The sequence below is a fragment of the Streptopelia decaocto genome, assembly GCF_964273445.1.
Source record: "Streptopelia decaocto genome assembly, chromosome: 9".
Classification (NCBI taxonomy): Eukaryota; Metazoa; Chordata; class Aves; order Columbiformes; family Columbidae; genus Streptopelia; species Streptopelia decaocto.
Genome location: NC_138664.1, coordinates 10609676 through 10629602, shown reverse-complemented (window position 1 = coordinate 10629602; position 19927 = coordinate 10609676). Strand labels below are relative to the sequence as shown.

The following is a 19927-nucleotide window of genomic DNA, read 5'->3' as shown; positions in this document are numbered from 1 at the left end:
TGTCCCTGAGAACCTCATCTCCGCATCTGTTCAACCCCTCCAGGGATGGTGACTCCACCACTGCCCTGGGCAGCTATCACCAGCATCAAGATGGAGCAACTCTTGGAAAGACTCAGCTCTGCCCATGGCTTGTTCTCTTGCACTGGGCAAACTATTTTCCTCCCAGGCTTCACCTTCATCAGCTGGAACAGTGCTAATGAAGCTTGTCCTCCTTGGCAGGGGTATCTGGGAGCCCAGCTGCTGGAGACACGTCCCCATTAAGCTCTTGTTCCTTTCACTCAGGTAACTTTGAGGCATTTTAACCACGTGTCTGCACTGGAAGAGGTGTGAATTTAAGAGGTTGGTGGCAGAAATGTGGAGAAAGGGTCTTCACTTGTAGACTGTTGTTTGCGAACTGCCTGGTGTCAGTGTCCGTGAGGACGCTCAGCTCCTCCCCAGCATCCTCTTGTGTTAAATCCGACCTGGGTATCTGTTTCCCCCTAAGTAATTTAAAAGCAAAAAGCAATATGATTACAGAACTAGTTGGGCTTCCCCAATACTCTTCTAACACCAGACTTGGCACTAAACCTTTCAAGTCTTCTTCCTCTCCTTGTGCCTGCATCTGATAATAATGTTTGCGTTTTAATGATTTTAACAGACCTAGGGTTTGCTTTGACATAACAAGTTAATGTTTTCTTTTTCTATATCAAATCTAGGTCAATCTCCAGCTTACACTAATGCTGTACTGAGCAAAAAAGGATTGGCCACTAATGGTTTCAATTTAGTTTTTTATGGAGTAAAGAAAATTTCACTCGATACCTATTTTTATTTTTATTCCACTGGCCTTTCCATGGGGCCTGTTAGGATGGAGAGAGTGTTTGTGCTTTGATTAGAGGAGACCCAGCAAGTTCATTTACCGGAACAAATCCTATGTGAATATGGATGAGCAGAAGAGCTGCTGCTCACCTGGGCTGTGTCTGTAGGAGATGCCTTCAGGGACTGCGTCCTGGTGAGGGTTTGGTGGTGGGAGATCCCAACCATGGGGTTCTCTTTAGGCAAGAACCTCACCTGTCACCCAGCCTCATCCTAGTTGAGGTCCTCCATGATAAAATATGGGGTAAGAAGAGATGAAGAGTAACTGCTTTCCCTCGTGTGTTAGTGTGGCTATAGACAACTTGGCTTGGATGTAGCCTTGGCCAACATCTTTGGGAGAAGGTGCGCCCATGCCTGCAGCATGAGAGAGCTGCTGGGACCATTCCACATCTGCTGTGAGCTCATTTTATTTTGTTATTCACTGGTCTGTGTGTACCAATGGCCAGAATCCAGGTGTGATGATAGTAGAAGCTCCGAGGTACTGTGGCTTAGAGCATCAACATGGAGCAATGAGTGTGCACGTGATTTACGTGCGATTTTATAGCTTGATGACTACCCTATGCTCACTGTGTGTGTGGACGGTACCGTGCTACATGGAGATGGCAGAAGGGAGTTTAATGGGAACAGGGTGACACTCACCCAGTCCCATGACAGCAAAAAGGGACCAGGGGCAGCCCCAGTCCCTCCGCTGGCACATGGATGCGGCATTGCCATTCGGCAGATCTGCGGGCAGATGGATCAGAGGGTACCTCCCCTCTTAGGAGCTGGCGGGTGAATATTGTGATTGCATGTATTTATTTTTAAAATGATGATGGCCATTAGCATAGAAATGAGCTGCAGCTCCCTGGCTGCTGGCCAGCCTCACCCGGGCCCTTCGCTGTGGCGGCTGAAACAAAAACCACCGGGCTGCTAACGGGTGACAAGTGACAAACAGGAGCAAACACTTCACCGTATGAGTTTGTTATGGCTGGCTGGGACATATATAAAAACCTCACGTATGTCAGGAGAGATTTAGCCCCTCCAAGCGATGTCCTGTAAAGCAGTTTCTATCCCTCTCCTTACACCCAGTGATTTATTTCCCAGCTGAAAACAGCATCTCAGGTAATCACTCGCCTTCAAGTTTTCTTGCTGTTTTACAGGACGTGCTACAAGAGCTTTTGTCTCTGCAACTGTAAATAAACTCGTAAACCTGTGTTAAAAATAGCATTTTGTAGCTCAGCACATGAATTTTTAATGCATCTTCTGCAAGCCAGCTGGTCTTGGCAAGGGTCGCAGTGTTTCCTCGGCATTTAACATAAAACTGTGCTTCAGAGCCACATTATAGGGTCATTGAAGAGCAATATTTTACTTAACATCCTCATAACTGAATTATTTATAACTTCCCATGTTTTATTCATGATAAATATTAATACTAGTGTCTTTAAGAGTAGAGGTTATTGCTGCAGTTTTACCTATCAGAGGTGATATTATTGAAATAAAGGAACAGTGATGAATTCTGTAGCCAGCAGAGCAAAGTCTGTGCTGGGGCTGTTCTCATTCACACCTCCCTCTTCTTATCAACCCTGTCAGCCACCGAAAAACCTCAGCACTGAGCATCTGTACATTTGAGAGGAATTTTCCTGCAGGCATCTGAATTTGGTTTTTGGTTTTTTTTTTTTTTTTTTTTTTTCTGTATTAATGAGCTTTGTGTCTTTCTCATTAATTCTTTTCTTCATTTCTTGGTGAGAGTTCATAAATTTTGATTGCAAGATGCTCACCCTGGTCTGAACCTCCCGGTGGCAGCTTTGAAATGTCCTGCAGGCTCCCTCGAGCTCTCCTGCCATGGGCACCTCTGGACCCCCCATTTTTTGAAGCATCCCTTGGAAGAGGAATCACCTGGTGTGGTAGAACCCCCCCAGCAACCTTTGGGCTCCTTCCCACATCACTGAGTGCTCTGAGCCACGAGCAGTCTCATTTCAAGGCTAAATCTGTGCAAACTGGGTAAATTGCTGTTCTACCATTGGGCTTCATCCTTTACCAGAGAGGATATTTGCATTATCATAGAGTAATAGATTAATTTGGGTTGAAGGGACCTTCCCAGCTCCCCAGTGCCACCCCTGCCATGAGCAGGGACATCTTCACCAGCTCAGGTTGCTCAGAGCCCCGTCCAGCCTGGCCTGGGATGTCTCCAGGGATGGGGCATCTACCACTTCTCTGGGCAGCCTTTCATCTTGGGAAAGGGAAATACAGTTTTGCGTGATCTTTCACCTTCTGCTGGTGTGTTCCCATCACACTGGAGCATTGCATGGCTACCTCTTGGTCCTGCTCCCACTGGTGCATCCCGATGTGGGGCTGATTGCCCTTCCCAACCTGACACCCATGCAGGACCGGGGCTTCGCTGTGTGTTACTCGATCAGCTTAACAAATCTGCAGTCAGTGGGTTGAGGGCGGTGGCTGGGGGAGCAGCGCGGGTTAATGCAACACATATTTAATGTATGATTGCTAATGGCCATCTCCCATCTGCCCGAGCCCAACTGGAGTTTGCAGATGAATGATTAAGCTGCCCTGACACAAATGCAGCTTATTCCTTAGCAGAGGTACATTCATTATATGTGATGCATGTAAAAGGGGATGAGGCTTTCTTGCTGTGGAGGGGGATGTTGTTGGGCTGGGGTAGCAGAGCAGGATACTCTCTTGGAGTTTATTTTGTGTGATAACGTGAGAGATCTTTCCACAGGTGCAGCGCTGTGAATGAATTATGAGCTAAATAACCACTGGGATGTTTGTTATCCTTGAATATGTTCATTGCAGAGTCAACAGGCAGCACCTTCCAATTAATTAATAGTAATAATTACTGTATTATTTATGTAGCTCTAACAGCATGCCCAAGTCTTTCCACACGATGGTTACAGCTGCGGCTGTGTGGAGGCGGGCTGGTCTGTATTTATCCTGCATGGGTACGCTGAGGTTTCTCATTCACCGTTGGGTGGTGCCAACCCTGAACCCCTCCATCTGCGGAGCTCTTGGCACCATCTCTTTCTGGAGCCTGTTGGCCCGTGGGATGGGGGTGTGGCCATTCCTTCTGCAGTGCTGGAAGGCAGAGTGTGCAATGAGCTGGAGCAAGTACCAGAGGTGGAAATCAAGGGCTGTAAGTTTTACTGGAGTATCTGGGAGCAACTTTGGTCAAGACATAAGCAGTATGAGTTTAGGAGTCAAGCCATGCACATCAGAAGGATATTGACAGCAGATAAGACACTGGCAGCAACAGAAAGAATAGGCATCTCTTTTCTGATGTGAGGTTGGATCCAAAGCTTGCTGTGCTGTTGAGAATGACCTCTGGTAAGTGCCAGAGCATCTTGCTCCCTGCGTAGACCTCGCTGTGGAGCCTGTGTGTCACAACGCACTGCCTCCTGTCCTGGTTGAATCAATCAGTTCAATGTGCAGAGGAAAACGTATGTCAAGAACTTGCCACCAGTCTTTTTTCTCCATGCGGGAGTTTGGCTACAAACCAACCTTCTGTTCTTGCATTGTGATCCATTTGCTGTCTCTGGCAAATTGGGGTGTTTCTAGGTCATGCAAAGTTATTGGCAGTGGATCTCTTTTCACGTGTGAATATTTTTATCTCTCCTTGTGTCTTCCAGCGATGTCCGACTTCCACATCCACCCTCAGAACGCAGTGGTGGAGGAAGGTGGTGTAGCCAGATTCCAGTGCCAGATCCATGGGTTACCTGAGCCAGTCATCCTCTGGCAAAAGAATCGCATGCCAGTCAACACAGACAACGAAAGGTAGGACATGTGCAAACCATGTACTGCTGTCCTTTCTCCAGGTAGAAAAGGTGGCCAGGCTTGCTCTTGCTCTCACAGTTGTTCTGGGACACAACTGATTGGGGCTGAGGGTCTTGGACAGTGTTTCTGCCATGGAACACTCTTTTAGTTAATGTTGTGGGTTGTCTGAGCTCCTTCTGGTCAAACACTGTGTAGAAATAATAACCTGGAGAACGGGAGGCTGAGGGGGAGACCTTCTCACTCTCTACAACTACCTGAAAGGAGGTTGTAACGTGAAGGGTGTTGCTCTCTTCTCCCAAGTAACAAGTGACAGGATGAGAGGAAACGGTCTCAAGTTGTGCCAGAGGAGGTTGAGGTTGGATCTTGGGAACAATTTCTTCCCAGAAAAGGCTGTCAGGCATTGGAACAGGCTGCCCAGGGCAGTGGTGGAGTCACCATCCCTGGAGGGGTTGAACAGACATGGAGATGAGGTTCTCAGGGACATGGGGTAGTGCCAGGGGTGGGGTAACACTTGAATGTGATGATTTTGAGGGTCTCTTCTAACCAAAATGATTCTATGATCTCCCAGGAGAGGCAGATAAAGCCCACTAGTTGATTTTGGAGTGGGCAAGGCCTTGCATTGATCCCCCCGATGAGCTCTCCTCCAAGGTTACTTTCTAGCATGAAGAGCCCACCCAGCAGTCCTAGCAGAGCCGGGGTAGCTTTGGCATCCTTCATCCCTCCATAGCTCCATTTTGTGCAATTCTTTCCAAGACAGATCCCTGACTTAGTGTCTTCCACATAGGTCCTGAACTCCTGCAAGTACTGAATTACACTACAGAGAGCATCCCTTGCTGCCCTGGGCTGATGTTTCCCATTCCATCCTCCTAAAGAGACCCCCCAGCTGCCCTCCTTCCCCAGCTGAGCCCCTGGACAGCACGTCCTCTCTTCCTGTGTTTGAGAAGCTGCTCCTTTTGTGTGGGAAATGTCCCTCATCAGTCCTCATCACGGTTTGATCCTCTGAGCAGCGGTGGGGCTCGGGTGAGGACAGGTGGCAGGAAACATGTGCTCCGTGCCGGCAGCCTCCGGCGGTCCCAGCTGCACCTGGGGAGCTGCACAACCGATGGCGGGGAACAATCGGTGGCAGCACACCTCGATGGGCAATTGAAGTCCGTGCGTTGGGAACAGGAGAAAGCAGGAAGCTGTAAATATTTTCCTGAAAGCCTCTATTCTTAAAAATGTCAATTGTGCAGCAGAATGCGCTTGGGTTCTTTGGAGGCAGGAGAAAACACGAGGGCTGGAACAATGCCTGACCTTTTCAGCATTACGGTGAACTTACGGTAGAAGGACCCAAGAGGCCCAACCCTGCCGTGGAAAACTGCAACTGTCAGGTTTTGTTTTTCCTTGGGTTTTTCATCTGAGCTTTTTTTAGCCCAGCACAGGCTTGATTTGTTAAACTTGATCTCCTCTGACGGCTCCTCACTCACACAAGTGCTAAACTGGGGATGTGTAGAGTAGAGTAACTGGTGTCAGCAGAAGTCAGGGGTGCAGAACTGGGCCCGATGCCTTGTGTGCATCCCAGTGAGATGCTGCAGGACTGCTGAAGTTCCCCTGAAGTCTTTCATGCATTATTGCCCCTTTCCAGTTGAGTCCAGGGTCACAGGTGTGGAGATGGTGAGAGATGTGGCAGGGATTTGAGAGCGAGCAGGATTTCTTTTCTCCAAGGCTAAGGACCCCCAAGTCTGAGGAACCAAGACTTTTCTCCAACCCAGAGATCCCCAAGTCATCCTCATACCCACTGCGTCTCCTCCAGGGCAAGGAGCTTGCCCAAGCCCTGGAGACCATGGGCTCAGAGCAGTTTCCCTGCGTTCAGTGTCTTGATTTTTAACAGATTTGGCTTTTTGTAGCAGTAAAGTTACTGGGGAAGGTTTTTATTGTCAGCTCAGTAGATTAATCTCTGACACCAACAGGTCTGGGTGATGAGGGTTGCTTCTCAAACTGAATTGGATTTCTGCATTAATCACGCTTTGTGCATTTCTGTGTATAAAGTGCATATAAATTTGTATGCCGAGTCTTGCACTTGGAGGCTTTGAAGGCAGAATAATAGCTTTGGAATTGAATCTTCTAATGCTGTGGGCAGATTGTTAACAAAAATGAAGGCTTCTTGTGGTATAATTCATCCAAAACAATGGGCATTTTAAAGTCCCAGAGAGATTGCAATCAACTTCGGGACGTGTAAAACTGATTGCTGCCACGCTGCCGCCGACACTGAGCCTCGCGTTTGGAACCCGGTGCGGGGAGCAGGTTATAGGCACTTAACCATATGCTGATATGGAGAAAAGATATTCTTCATCTTCCAGGCGGAAATGGATTATTAACTCATCACAGTGTAATGACTTACTACCAGCCAATTTAAACACACAGTTGCCAAGCAACGTGTAATGTATGTATACATATATGTGTGTTTGCATGCATGATTTACATATATCTACGTTTTCAATATATAAAATACTTATTTATATTCATGTATGCCTACTTGCTGGCTATTTTAAACATGCATTTCCACGCATTTGAGGTTTTAAGAGCAGACATGTACCCTGATGCTTGTCCATGGTCACTGTGCTCCAGTTGATGAGCGATAACTCCCACATCAGCTGGATTCACATCCCAAAGCTTTTCCACAGCTTAACTAAGAAGGTCGTACTTTGTAGCCTTCCAGCAAAAGTCATCCTTTCTCAAGGATGCATCAGAAAATAAAGGGAACATGCCCCCTGTAAAAAAGGACCAGAGGCTCAAATAGCCCCCAAAATAAAGAACTGATTGCAGTGAAAAGTGTGGGCTCAGCATCGCTGGGGTGGGATCAGCATCTCTGCACCGGGATGTGGGGAGCCAGCACCCCTCTCCGTGGGTGTGCAGCCTTCTTTTGCATCGTGTCCAGCTTTGCAGGTTTTTATTTCTGCCTTTCTCTTCCTGCAGGTACACGCTGCTTCCCAAGGGCGTCCTCCAGATTACGGGACTGAGGGCAGAAGACAGTGGGATTTTTCACTGTGTTGCCACCAATATTGCCAATGTAAAGTTCAGCCGGGAGGCCAGGCTCACTGTGTCAGGTTAGTACCGCTAATGCCGTCCTGACTGTCGTTCCATCTTTTTCTTCCTGTTGCTGGTCTGGAGCAGGACAGTTAGAGAGAGGTTGAGGCTGACAGCACTGAGAAGCATCTCTCTGTCCAGCCGTAGCCCCTTTCTTCTTCTGGATTCTTATTAGTTCCTGCCAGATCTGTCCATTTGATAGCAGATAAATAAATCTGTCTCTCTGCCTCTACATTAGTGCCAGTTTCTGGGTAGCGGGAGGACGGTGAGAAAATGAGTTACAGCAGCTTTACATTAAATAAATTCTTTTGGAAATGTGGAAGATTCATCATTTCCTTATGAGATCTGCCCACTCTGGAAGTAATTGCAGCACACAGGGTGATCAATTATTTATCTAATGGGGGAATTATGTTCCATAGGCTGTTAGCATTGCACTGCAACTGAAGTGGGCTAACTTCTCTTTGAAAGATGAGAAGGAGAAGCCCTGAGCACCCCAGGCTGAGTTTGACTTGGTTCTCCATCCGCATTTGAAGTCAGTGACTGAAACAGGTTTTCACCTCTGGAAGCTCCAGCTGAAGAAATAATGGTGCATTATGGTTTCCTCTCCAAAAAAAGGGGCCAAAATCGCCAAACCAAACTGCTGTTTGGTTTCATGCTGGCAGAGGTAGGACGTGATGGAGCCATAGGGGCAAACCAAAGCAACCCACGTCCACACTTTGTATGTGTGCAGGTTTGGCCTGTTTGGGAAAGCACAGAAAATGGCATGTGGGAGCGATGACCATGGGCGCAGGGAGGGAAGGATCAGGGTGCAAATATCATGTTTCCACAGCCGTGCTGCCCTCCACTGAGCTGCCCGTTGCCCATCCTCTGTCAGCTGTCCCCGTGGGACCCAAACTGATCTCCTGGAACCCTTTCCAGCAATAACTCAGAGAGGAGGGGGAAGCTGGCTGCTTGCAGGGGATGAAGGAACCTGCTGGCAGCACTTTCCTTCCTCTCGCTGGCAGCGAGCGGCATGGACACGTCTTCCAGCTCTACTGATTGATTATTTTCAGTGCCTGCTTAGCGGAGATGCTCCTGTGGGGCTGCCTGCTTCTCTGCACTGACACCTTTCCAGCGCAAGCTGCGGCTCTCTCTGCTGCCGTGCTTTTGATCAAGATCTAACAGACGGTGCTGGCGACGCTGCTGTCCCTGCTAGAGTCCCTGTCACCGCTGGCGGTGCTGGGGACCTCCCCGTCCTCACCACGATTGCTGCTGGCAGAGTCCCTGGGGACCATGTGCTTCATTAGAGCCTTTTTCTCCTTTCAAAACAAATCCCCCCCCGTGTTGCCCTGAACCCTGTTGAGCTCCAGCAGCACTCGCCTGCCACAAGTCCCTCGTTTTGTCACTCCTTGCTTTCCGACCCTGCAGCAAAGAGCTTTTCTGGTTGGAGAAGGAAACCTCCTCCTCGATGGTTGGGAACAATCAGCCCCTTTGCACGATGCTGGTGTCTGGTCACCATGTCCCTGCGGGGTCCCCGTCCCTGCTGTCCCTGGAGCTGCCACTGCCGTGGGCATTTTGCTCAGCAGCAAGGGGACGGGACCGTCATGTGGCCTTTGCAGGAGAAGGTGACCAGCGGTGGAAATGTTTCCCACACCTGAAAACCCAAATGCATATTTAGGACTCAGATTATAAATCAAACAGTGTGATTTTTTAATTTCTTATTCCCAAAATAGAATGGTGTATAAATTCTGCTTTTGTCTCCGCTCCCATTTACAGATGTTCTTGGGTGACCTTGGACAATTCATTTCATTTCTCTGTGTTCTGAAATATTGAAATCACTGTGTAATACAATGATGATATCGTATTATTCTAAGCGTGAACATTTAGTATTGTGGTTTAGAACAATAAATCTACATGGGTTTTAAAGGCACTCCGAGGTGCTGAGGGGGAAGGTATTGTTTTTCAGATCTCTTGGGGTTAACCAGCCAGTCATATGAATTTATTGTGCATTCTGGTTCTCATCAAAAAATCTGCATTTTATGGCTTGCAGTGAAATGCATTTATTGAGAAAAGTCAGCTTTTAAGTCACACTGACACGGTGATTTTTCTTGGATTTTGCCTATTTAGACACAACTCCTGAGTTGCTTTGTCACTCCCCATTTAGCCCCTCTAGGAACGATTAACAAACGAGCCGCTCTGATCTGTGCTTGCCCTTGGACTGTTGCGAAATCCCCCTGCTAATGCCCCGACTTCAGCCCCTGAGCTGCTGTCAAAGTGCAATGCTAAAAATGCGGGAAGAAAAGACATGCTTTTTTTCTTGGAGAAAAAACCCTCGCAGACAGGTTTTGGTGGATCGCTTCTCTATAACGAGCGTTTTGGACACTGGAAAGTCTGTGTGCTGGGATGATCCCTTCAGCAAAGCCCGGCCCAGGGCCGAGCTCGGCTCCCCAGCCCTCCTCGTGTCCCCCTCCTGCTCGGGGACAGACACCAGCCAAAGTGTTTCTCTCCGCAGGTGTATGGAGCATTTCTGCCAGCAGCAGCTGTCAGATTGTTGGAATTCCTTAAACACTGCTTGACCTCAGCATTTCTGGAAAATCACCTGGCTCTCCTCGGAAATGAGGAGACTAATGCAGAGATTATCAGTGTTCTTGTTTACTTATGGGAAACTAAGAATATCTCATTTTTTTCCTCCTCTCCTGCTCCTAAGAAATCTGAGTGAAGGCTGAAGGGAACTTTGGCCAAGGGATAAGGCACTTTTTAGGGACGAAATGCTGTACCTGACACAGAATGATGTTTTTGTCTAGTGGTGTTATCCTGTCTGGTGAAATGTGGTTTCTTTTGCTAATCCCGTACCTGTCTGGTTTCCAGTGTCCTTGTGCCAGCGCTTTATTTTATCGTGGGTCTGTGCATCATGTACAACAGGCTTCATTCTTGGTTGTTGCCACTTGGTGCTACTGTAGTGCAAATGAACAGTTCGCAATTGCATCATGAGCGATGTTTGTATCGTGATTACATCAGAGCGATGGGATGCATCATCTCCCTGCACCCAGTTCCACCAGGGTGGGTCAGGACAGGGGTGCTGTCAAAGGCAGGGTAGCATGGAGCAGGTTGGACTCTTCTCCCCAGGAACAAATGCCAGCACAAGAGGAAACAGCCTCAAGCTGTGCCAGGGGAGGTTGAGGTTGGATCTTGGGAACAATTTCTTCCCCAAAGGGCTGTTGGGCATTGGAACAGGCTGCCCAGGGCAGTGGTGGAGCCACCATCCCTGGACGGTTTTAAAAGACACAGAGTTGAGATTTAAAAGACACGGGTTAGTGCCAGGGTTGGGTTAACAGCTGGACTCGATGATGGATGATCTTGAGGGTCTTTTCCAACCAAAATGATTCTGTAACCACGCTGTGGGCTGCAGTCATTAGAGAAGTTTCCTTGAGTTTCCTCTCAAAAAGATCCTCAGCAGGAGCCAGGGACTGAAACCTCCATTATTCTCCGTGCCCCAGGACAAGACTTTGGGGCAAATGACACCAGCAGCAATAGAGATCTTTGCAGAGAGGCAGATTTAGGCATTGTGGACTGCATGGATTGCTTTATGGCTTGAGATACTGAAAGACAAAGCAACTCCTCCATTTATTTGCATTCCTGTCTGCACGAGCTGCCCTGCAGGTTATCTTCTCCCTGTGTACCATGTTTTTCCTACACATCTGCTCACTGCATTTCCCAGCACGGTTCCTTCTTCATGCTGCCCGTATCTGGGTGTTAACAGGGCTGCTTGTGGCCGGATTGGCTGGCTGAGGCGTTTTAACTAGGAATATCAGGTACTGTGACTGTCATACAAACATTTTGCTCCTTTTGTTCATATGCATCTTAAATTTATCCAGGATTATGCCAGCCACCCACATCATTTGTACTTCAAGGATGCACAAAGCCCTTGGTGTTTCTGTGAAAAAAGAGAGATTCGGGTACCTTTTAACGCCGACGCTGTCCTTGCAGGCTCCCGCTCCAGCGTTTACAAGGACCCCATGATTCTTGTCGGTCCGGAGAACCTCACACTGACGGTGCATCAAACCGCTGTGCTGGAATGCATCGCCACCGGCAATCCCCGGCCCATCGTCTCCTGGAGCCGCCTAGGTAAGCCCTGGGATGACCAGGATTTCTTCCTCCTCCTCCTCCTCTCTCCATTGCTATCGCACAGGCAATAGGTAGATGCCACTGTGTATTTTACGCAACAAGTGATTCACCCTTTCCATTCCCACTGAAGGTAATTGTAGGCTTGAAGTGCTTTTTATCCTTGCGTCTACGCTTTGTTTTTTCTCTCTGCCACGATCTTATTTTCACCCGATAGAGAAGGGGGTTGGTTAAACTTGTAGACGTTTCATGAAAGGTGATAATTTTGTCTTTCCTCAAGTGACAGCATCTTCTTCAGCTGCATCAAAAACATCACCACTGTTGGCCTAGAGAAGCAATATCATACACAAACACTTCTTTCACGTAAAACAGCCTTGAAAGAAACTTGCTGCCTGTTCAGGGAGTTTTTAAAAAACTTGAGGGAAAAGAGAGTGTTTAAAGTAGCGTGTTTGAAGCTCTGAAAAAACAAATGCACGATATTTTTTTTAATCGAAAAGGAAACCAGAGGCAGCATCTAATGGTGTCATACAGACGAGGAAGAGCAAAGTGCTGTGTTTCTCCCAGTCTGAAAGAGTTATTTTAGGCTCTAACTTGGTGATAGTAGCTCAGAAACTATTTTGCCCAGAGCAACACTTCCATTGCCCTGCAGAAATCTGTGCGGAGCAAAGAGCTGGTGGCTTTTGTTTTACCTTCCGGAGCTTGTAACTCCACCTGTGCATGCTGTGGGGTTGGGTTTGGTGTGTTATTTCCCAAACCTTTGTGGTCCTCAAGGTAACGTAATTTTAGGATGCTAATCTCCCTGCGTCCCCCGAGGTGGAGAAGCAGGGATAATCCTGTCTCATGCTGCTGGGATGGATGTGGACTTCATCCTTGTGGCTCTCCAAAGGTCAGAGTCCAGCTCTTCCCACCCCAGAGCCATCTGCCAGGGGACACGGACACGTATCCAACATCAATCGCACGATTTCTCCATCTTTGCCCTCCTGCTCACATCCTCCGATGGTTTGTAAAATCAGCTCTTGTCTGCCACTAGCTGTGTGGTTTGGTTTTTTTTCCTCCAGAGCCATAACTGTTAGATTGATGCTGTTTTAAAAATTCCCCAGATAGGCTGTATCACTAGTTTGGTTCTCTTGGACACAAGGCACCTCTATGTTAGCGCTCAACTATAATAAACTACTTTATAATTGCCTTAATTGTAAGTGCTTATTACCTTCTTCAAAACACTTGTCTCTTTAGAGCAGTGCAATAATGAAGATGTAATAGCTCCATGCAATGTTTGTCTGGATGGTCTGGGCTCAGCATTGCCTTCTGCCAAAATAAATACCCTCTCCACGCTGAACAGCAGCAGAATTAGAGCTAGTTAATGGGAAACAGATCCTGTTTTTATCCCTCCTCTTCAGTAGGAATATTTCCTGTCCGAAGCATCACAAGATCTTGTTTAGTTTACATCTCGACAGCGGCGTGGCTTACAGGCTGTCTGATGAGTTGGTGGGTTTGTGGTCTCTTTGTAGCCATTTCAGGAGTGTTTTAATGTCTCTGTGTCTGTGTGATCAGGAGGAGGGAGAGGGGTTGATGCTGGACTGGACGGTCCTGAGCATCCGTCATCTGTACGTGTGGCTTCCTCCCATCTGAGGGTCTTCTTCCAGAGTTTCCTCCTGCAGAGCTGGTTCAGCTTAAGCAACCAGTTAAATTAGTCAACTTGGAAAAAAAAAAAACCCACCTTTTCATCCACTCCCAGAAATTAAAAGCATCCGTGGCCACAAAGTCTTAGAGACATGCAGCTGATTTAGCAATAAACCTGACTTAATTTAAACAACAACAAAAAAGGTCAATTATATGTGAACATCTTTCTTGCCTGGTCAAAATAGAGTCATGACATTGTCATTATGCTGGGTCTTTGCATTTCAGACAGTCTCACCAAACCGTTTTGCTCACAGTTTTGACATTTTGGCATTTTTTCTGTCAGAAAGGAGCAAAAGAACAATTTTGCTTTTACAGCTTTCTGGTGCAGGGGAAAGCAAACCATAACAACATTTGCACTTTTTGCTTTGGCTTTGCTAAAACCTGGCTGGTTGTCAGTGGGGAAGGCAGCTATATTTCGCTTGAAGAAAATATTTCCAATTCTGGGCCAGTTTTTGAGTGTCACACGATCAATTTTGAATTTAATTTCCTTGGGAATATGTTGTAGCCCCCCCGACCACAAACAGAATTCCTGTATCTCGCCGTGCATGAAATGTCAACATTCATTAGAGAGCAGGCTCTGAGAGAAATGTAAAATCATTAAGGGTTCATTCGGGGAAGATAGGGCTTTTCCTTTCAGAGCGGCGCACTTCAGACTTGGACCTGTATGTGCGCACAAATTAATATCCTGGGCACTTACTGCAAAGCCTTTTGAATGAATGACGATTTTAATGTATCTTTACCTTTTAAGTGACAGGCCACTGAGCTAGCCTCCATAAAAGGTACCAAGGCAGAATAATAAACTATTTAGAGAGATATAGAAAAGTGAGGCTAGAGAGAAAAAGACAGTGATTATCTGATAGCGTTATACAGAAGTTGTCAGAAAGGCACGCACAATGGGAAGGAAATTACTAAAGAGGAAGCCATTCAAGAAGTAAACTATACAACAATTGTAGGAGCCAATTAATTGGTAACTTATTGGACACAGAAGCTTGCATTGGATGGCTGACTGGTTGACAGGAGCGCAGTTCCCGTAAGTGTTTAGAAATAATAGAGTAAATTTCACCACTTCACATACTGAATAGTCAACTGTTGCAATGTACTCTAAATATGCTAATCCACGGTGCCCAGTGTCCGCTGAAGCAGGAGACCCATGTGTCTAAAAAGTGGAAGGCTACTGTGGCACAATACAAAGAATTCACAAAAGAGCTAAATGATCAACATTAGAAAGTTGTTACTTTCTTTCTACTTGCTACTTATAAAAGAAAGACGTTCGTGTCATTGCATATTCATATCGCCTGGCACGTTTTAACGGGTCTCCGTAATTAGTGCCGGTGTGCCAATCACTTGGTTAGCAGGCGGAGAATAGGCTCCAGAAAGCATCACATACACCTTGGAAAAATAAATAATGTGGCTTCCAAACCCCAGGGCTCTTTCATCCAGATTTCACTGCTGTGGGCAACCTGGAAGCCTCTACTTGTCCATAGCCAGGATATCCCTTGGGAGCATCTTCCCTTTGGAGAATATTCTCCTTTCTTCATCCGTTGTGTCCATCTGCTCTTCACAACCAGCTGAAACTCCTTTTCAGCCCTCATCAACTGGGGTTCAACGGGGGGAATGTCAGACATTTCCACCCGGACTGGCTTGTTTTAATCCCTCAAATTTTCTGCTGTTGACTTCACAAAAAGAAGTACAGGTTGTGTTAAGTGGGCAACAGTTTCAAACCTACGTGAGTCCTGGGAGCTTTGGGCACTAATACTAGTGTTAGATTTTGCAGTCTTTCGGATGATGGCAAGTGATGCCAGGAGTCTGGATTTTCAGGGTTTGGATCCCTTGATCCAAGCCACTCTTCAGGTCTCTGTGTAAGTGAAATGGGTTAAAATAGACAGAAACCTTTGCAAAGCAGGTGCGAGATGTCAGTACCTCCGCACAGCACTTCTACAAAGTGCTGAGCTTTCAAGACGTGAGGAATTTCTTGTGTAAATACTCTGTATTATTTATGCACGTTGTCAATGTTACTAAGTTGGCCTTGGTATTAGCTGAAGAGACCTTCTAGCTGGTCACAGGATGGCTCAGGTGGAGTGAGGCACAGCAGAGTGAGGAGGAGGATGGAGCAGGAGATATTTCTTTATTATTCCTTTCCAGTGCTCTTTGGAAGGGAGGAACTGAGCAAGAGGCGTATGGGATGATCTGGCACGGTAATCTCTGCTGGCTGTTAAGAGTTGGCCACGATCTCTGACTCAAATGGCAGATCCCCTGAGATTTCTGAGCTGGGAGAGCCTTGTTCTTTAAGGAGATGAAGGATGCTAGGTTGACAGGAGACGTTTCTTCAGACCACCAGCACCTCTAATTAATAGTTGGAGCTAGAGAGGCAACTGGAGACATGTCGATGCTGGGGTTTGGCCTGTGTGGAGTACCTGCTGCAGGCTGGGTCTTTGCCTGCTTAAATTATGTAGCACGTTATAAATAATACAATAAAACTACTGACATTCAAGTCACATTTCTGTGGTATTTCTTGAGGCAACGATGTGATGAAGCATCCAGGGGTGGCCACTCCACATCTTTCACTGGTCCTGTCCCTCCCTCGAGAGAGAGATTTGATTTTTATGCCTATTGTAAATGTGGACTTCCAAAAGGTCTAATTTAAAAGATGAAATCAAGTTTAATTTGAATTTAATTCAGGCCTCTTTTACACTGCAATTCCAATGATGTTTGAAAGGTATGGTTCCTTCCTACTGCTCATTAAATGTGGGACAGGTCATGTTTTACTGTCCTTTTTATGACTGAGACATTTACTGCTGCAGTGGCTTGGCCAGCTATGTGATCATTTAATCATTTAATGACGTTGTTTTTCTCTCTCTACAAGACCCGAGCATTTTTCTTTGCAACGCAAATAATTAAGTGGTCTGGCATTGCCTGCCTAATGAAGCAAGAAAACCTTGAAGTTTAAAAATTTCCTGAAAACTAATACATAAAGAGCATGGCAGGAGATGCATTTGCGAAGTGCTTTGTAGCTTTCAGGCCATGTTTTGCTGGTGTTTCCCAGCTGTTAATCTGAAATAGGATCCCTCACTTCCACATCCCGGGCTTACGAGCTGATGAACCTGTGCTGTTCTGATTAATGCTGACAGAGACACTTGCTCCCCATCCAATCATGTGCTTTTCCATGTGGTTCCGAGTGCTTTCTGGGCAGCAGGTTGCAAAGTGGCATTTTCTGGTTGATGGTTAATTTGTTCCTCTCCTTGAGTGCTGCTTTGCCTTCATGTTTCCCAATCTATTCCAGAACCTGTTTGTTATGAACAGCCCATATCCTCGTAATATTCTTTATTATGCAAAGCATGATATTACATCTAAATGATATTACATCTAAAGCAAGATAACTTTTAACTGGTCCTGAGTGCCTGTGTTGAAGCATGAAACCTGCTTGAGGTCAGGCATAGAATCACAGAACAGTTTGGGTTGAAGGGACCTTCCCAGCTCCCCCAGTGCCACCCCTGCCATGAGCAGGGACATCTTCACCGGCTCAGGTTGCTCAGAGCCCCGTCCAGCCTGGCCTGGGATGTCTCCAGGGATGGGGCATCCACCACCTCTCTGGGCAGCCTGGGCCAGGCTCTCACCACTCTCTTAAAACACAAACCAACACAACAATAAAAAGGAATGACCTGATACTAGTGAAACACAATGTAATTAAAGCTGGCTGGGAATTTTCCAGTGAAAACAAGTTTTGTTGGAAAAGGGTTAATTCCCTGATACTGAGCTGGTTTGGCCTACCACAGACTCAGGATGAAGTCAGCCCTTTCCAGTTGCCCTTCCAAGCCAGAGCAGCTGAGCAGATCTAACCACCCAGCTCAGAGTTTGGCTCCTTGACCCTAAGCTATTGTATGTTCAAGAGCTAAGGAACCGAAAATGCAGTGCTCACATAGTTTCCAAAAGCAGTGAGATGGATCTGGCCAACAAAAATCCATCAAGAGTTAGCAGGCAAAAAGGCTCAGGATATTCTCAAGTCATAATTGCGGGGACAGTTCATCAGGGAAGTCCTGCTGTACGCCGGCTGGTCTTCTCCTTCCCAGAGCATTTCTGTTGGGAGCAGGTTGTTGGTCTGGTTGGATCCTTGCTCAATCTGATGTGAGAACCCAGGCAGGCAATGGCTCACAGAAGCTGATATGATTTAATGTGGTTTAACCATTCTATTGAAAATCTTCTGGGTGTTTCATCTTAATCTGAACATGTAATTGAAAGCTCTCACATTTCTTCTGATGGTACTTTGGTTTTCCAAGCAGCACAAAGTACGGTTTTGGGCAAATGTGACTGAGGATCATGTGTTTTGTCCAGAAGGCAGTTCTGCTAAGAGCATCACCTAAGACCTATTCACTTGACTTGGCAAATCCCTGTAACAGAGCGTGGCACCACTCCATGAGTACTTAGACTGGCTTCAGTAAGGGCTGTGCCCTAGAGAACTTCACACAAAGGTCCAGCACATGACTCTTATCCTTTTCCCCTTCTTTCAGATGGCCGTCCAATCGGTGTGGAGGGGATCCAGGTGCTGGGGACAGGAAATCTCATGATCTCAGACCTCACCGTGCAGCATTCTGGCATCTACGTGTGCGCGGCCAACAAACCTGGCACTCGGGTGCGAAGGACGGCGCAGGGCAGGCTGGTGGTACAAGGTGAGCAAACCCGGGACTCAGGGAGCAGCGATGCCCACATCACTGTGCCCTCTCCACGGGCTCCACGTGTCACCTGGGCGCTGGGATGGGTTTGGTTGGACAGATCCTGACTTTGCTTCTCTCTTAATGAGAAGCTTCACGTGGCCTAGCAATGTGGGTGTGGAGCCCAGAAAGCCAAACTGCATCTGGAGTGCATCAAAAGCAGCATGACCAGCAGGTCAGGGAGGTGATTCTGCCCCTCTACTCTGCTCTGGTGAGACCCCACCTGCAGTGCTGTGTTCAGCTCTGGGGCCACCAGCATAAGAGGGACATGGACCTGTTGGAGCAAGTCCAGAGGAGACCATGAGGATGATCAGAGGGCTGGAACAGCTCTGCTATGAGACAGACTGAAAGGGTTGGGATTGTACAGCTTGCAGAAGGGGGTCTCTGAGGAGACCGTACAGCAGCCTCCAGCACCTAAAGGGAACCTACAAGAAAGCTGGAGAGGGACTTTTTACGAGGGTACATAGTGATAGAACAAGGGGTAGTGGTTTTAAACTGAAAGAGGGGATATTTAGATTAGATAGAATTAAGAAATTCTTCCCCATGAGGGTGGTGAGGTACTGGCAGAGGCTGCCCAGAGAAGCTGTGGATGCCCCATCCCTGCAAGTGTCAAGGTCAGGTTGGACGGGGCTCTGAGCAACCTGGTCTAGTGGAAGGTGTCCCTGCCCATGGCACGGGGGATTGGAACAAGATGATCTTTAAGGTCCCTTCCAACCCAAGCCATTCCTTGATTCTGTGATGGTATCAGACAAAGGACTTCTCTTCTAGACATGTGGCTTTCCAGGTGGGTGTATGTCAGTGGCAACCAGGCATCACTCAACTGAGGCCTCAGCTGCACAGGTTGCAATGGTTTCCCACTCCATCATAAGCATATATTTGGTTTAGCAGGCACTGCTTGTTGCTTGTTACTGTACTTGTACATCTCAGTAGAAAGCCTGGGCTGAATTAATTGGCCAAATTCATCTTTCACTCCTGCATGGTTCTTATTGATATGGATACATGGGCACTGTCCTCATGTTGGACTCCTCTGCATGGTAGATATCGCTCCTGGAGCGATATCCAGTGGATGTCACTCAGAGTATTACTCTCCAATTGAAATGGCTTAAGTAAATCTAAAGCCATTTCCAAAAAGTCAGCAAGACTGTTTTCTTTAGCACTTGACACTGCATCTGAGCCCCTTGCCATGATGTGAGTGAAGCCCTCTTTGGGGACCATGCCCAAGAGATGCAGGTTCCTCCCCTTCCCCACTGCAACAGTCCTGAAATGCTGCTTGTGAAGGGTGATCCAGCCCAGAGTAGAGATCAGCACTCAAGAAACGAAACAAATCCCCTCCATGTGCTCTGTGCGACCAGTCTCCATGGTGAGGGGAGTCAGGGAAGGGTTGCAGAAGTCAAACCCAGCTGGCAGCATGCTCTGAATGGCACTAATCCCCCCTGATTGCAGGCACTCACCTCCTCTTCAAGCTCGTCCACTTAAAGCATCTCGCGCTCTCATCAGTTCACTCATTAACTATTGACTGATGATACCCTGAATCTAAAATTATACGTCTCTTGCCAGAGTGAGCTAATTGAACCTTTTATGCTGGTCATGGGGAAAGTGCCCCACTCCAGCCCTGGTGCTCACCTGATGGGTCCCTTTGTCGCTGGTGGTGACCCACCACCACATTGCTTGTGCAGCAGCCGCGGTCCCTGCCACAATTACAAGTCCCCTTATTAAGAAATACCAACCCAGGCATTAAGAACAACCCTGCCATACTG

The 19927-nt window shown here is 47.2% G+C and overlaps 1 protein-coding gene across 1 annotated transcript in view; it reads left to right on the top strand.

Annotated features, from left to right (window-relative positions):
* Nucleotides 1–19927, top strand: part of IGDCC3 (immunoglobulin superfamily DCC subclass member 3) — a gene marked incomplete at both ends in the record, with an annotated part of 102527 nt that overhangs the window by 56734 nt on the left and 25866 nt on the right. The window contains 4 exons of the mRNA XM_082061020.1: nucleotides 4473–4617; nucleotides 7573–7703; nucleotides 11650–11787; nucleotides 17970–18128. Of these exons, the coding sequence (XP_081917146.1) occupies nucleotides 4473–4617; nucleotides 7573–7703; nucleotides 11650–11787; nucleotides 17970–18128 (573 nt within the window). The remainder of the gene's footprint in view (nucleotides 1–4472; nucleotides 4618–7572; nucleotides 7704–11649; nucleotides 11788–17969; nucleotides 18129–19927) is intronic.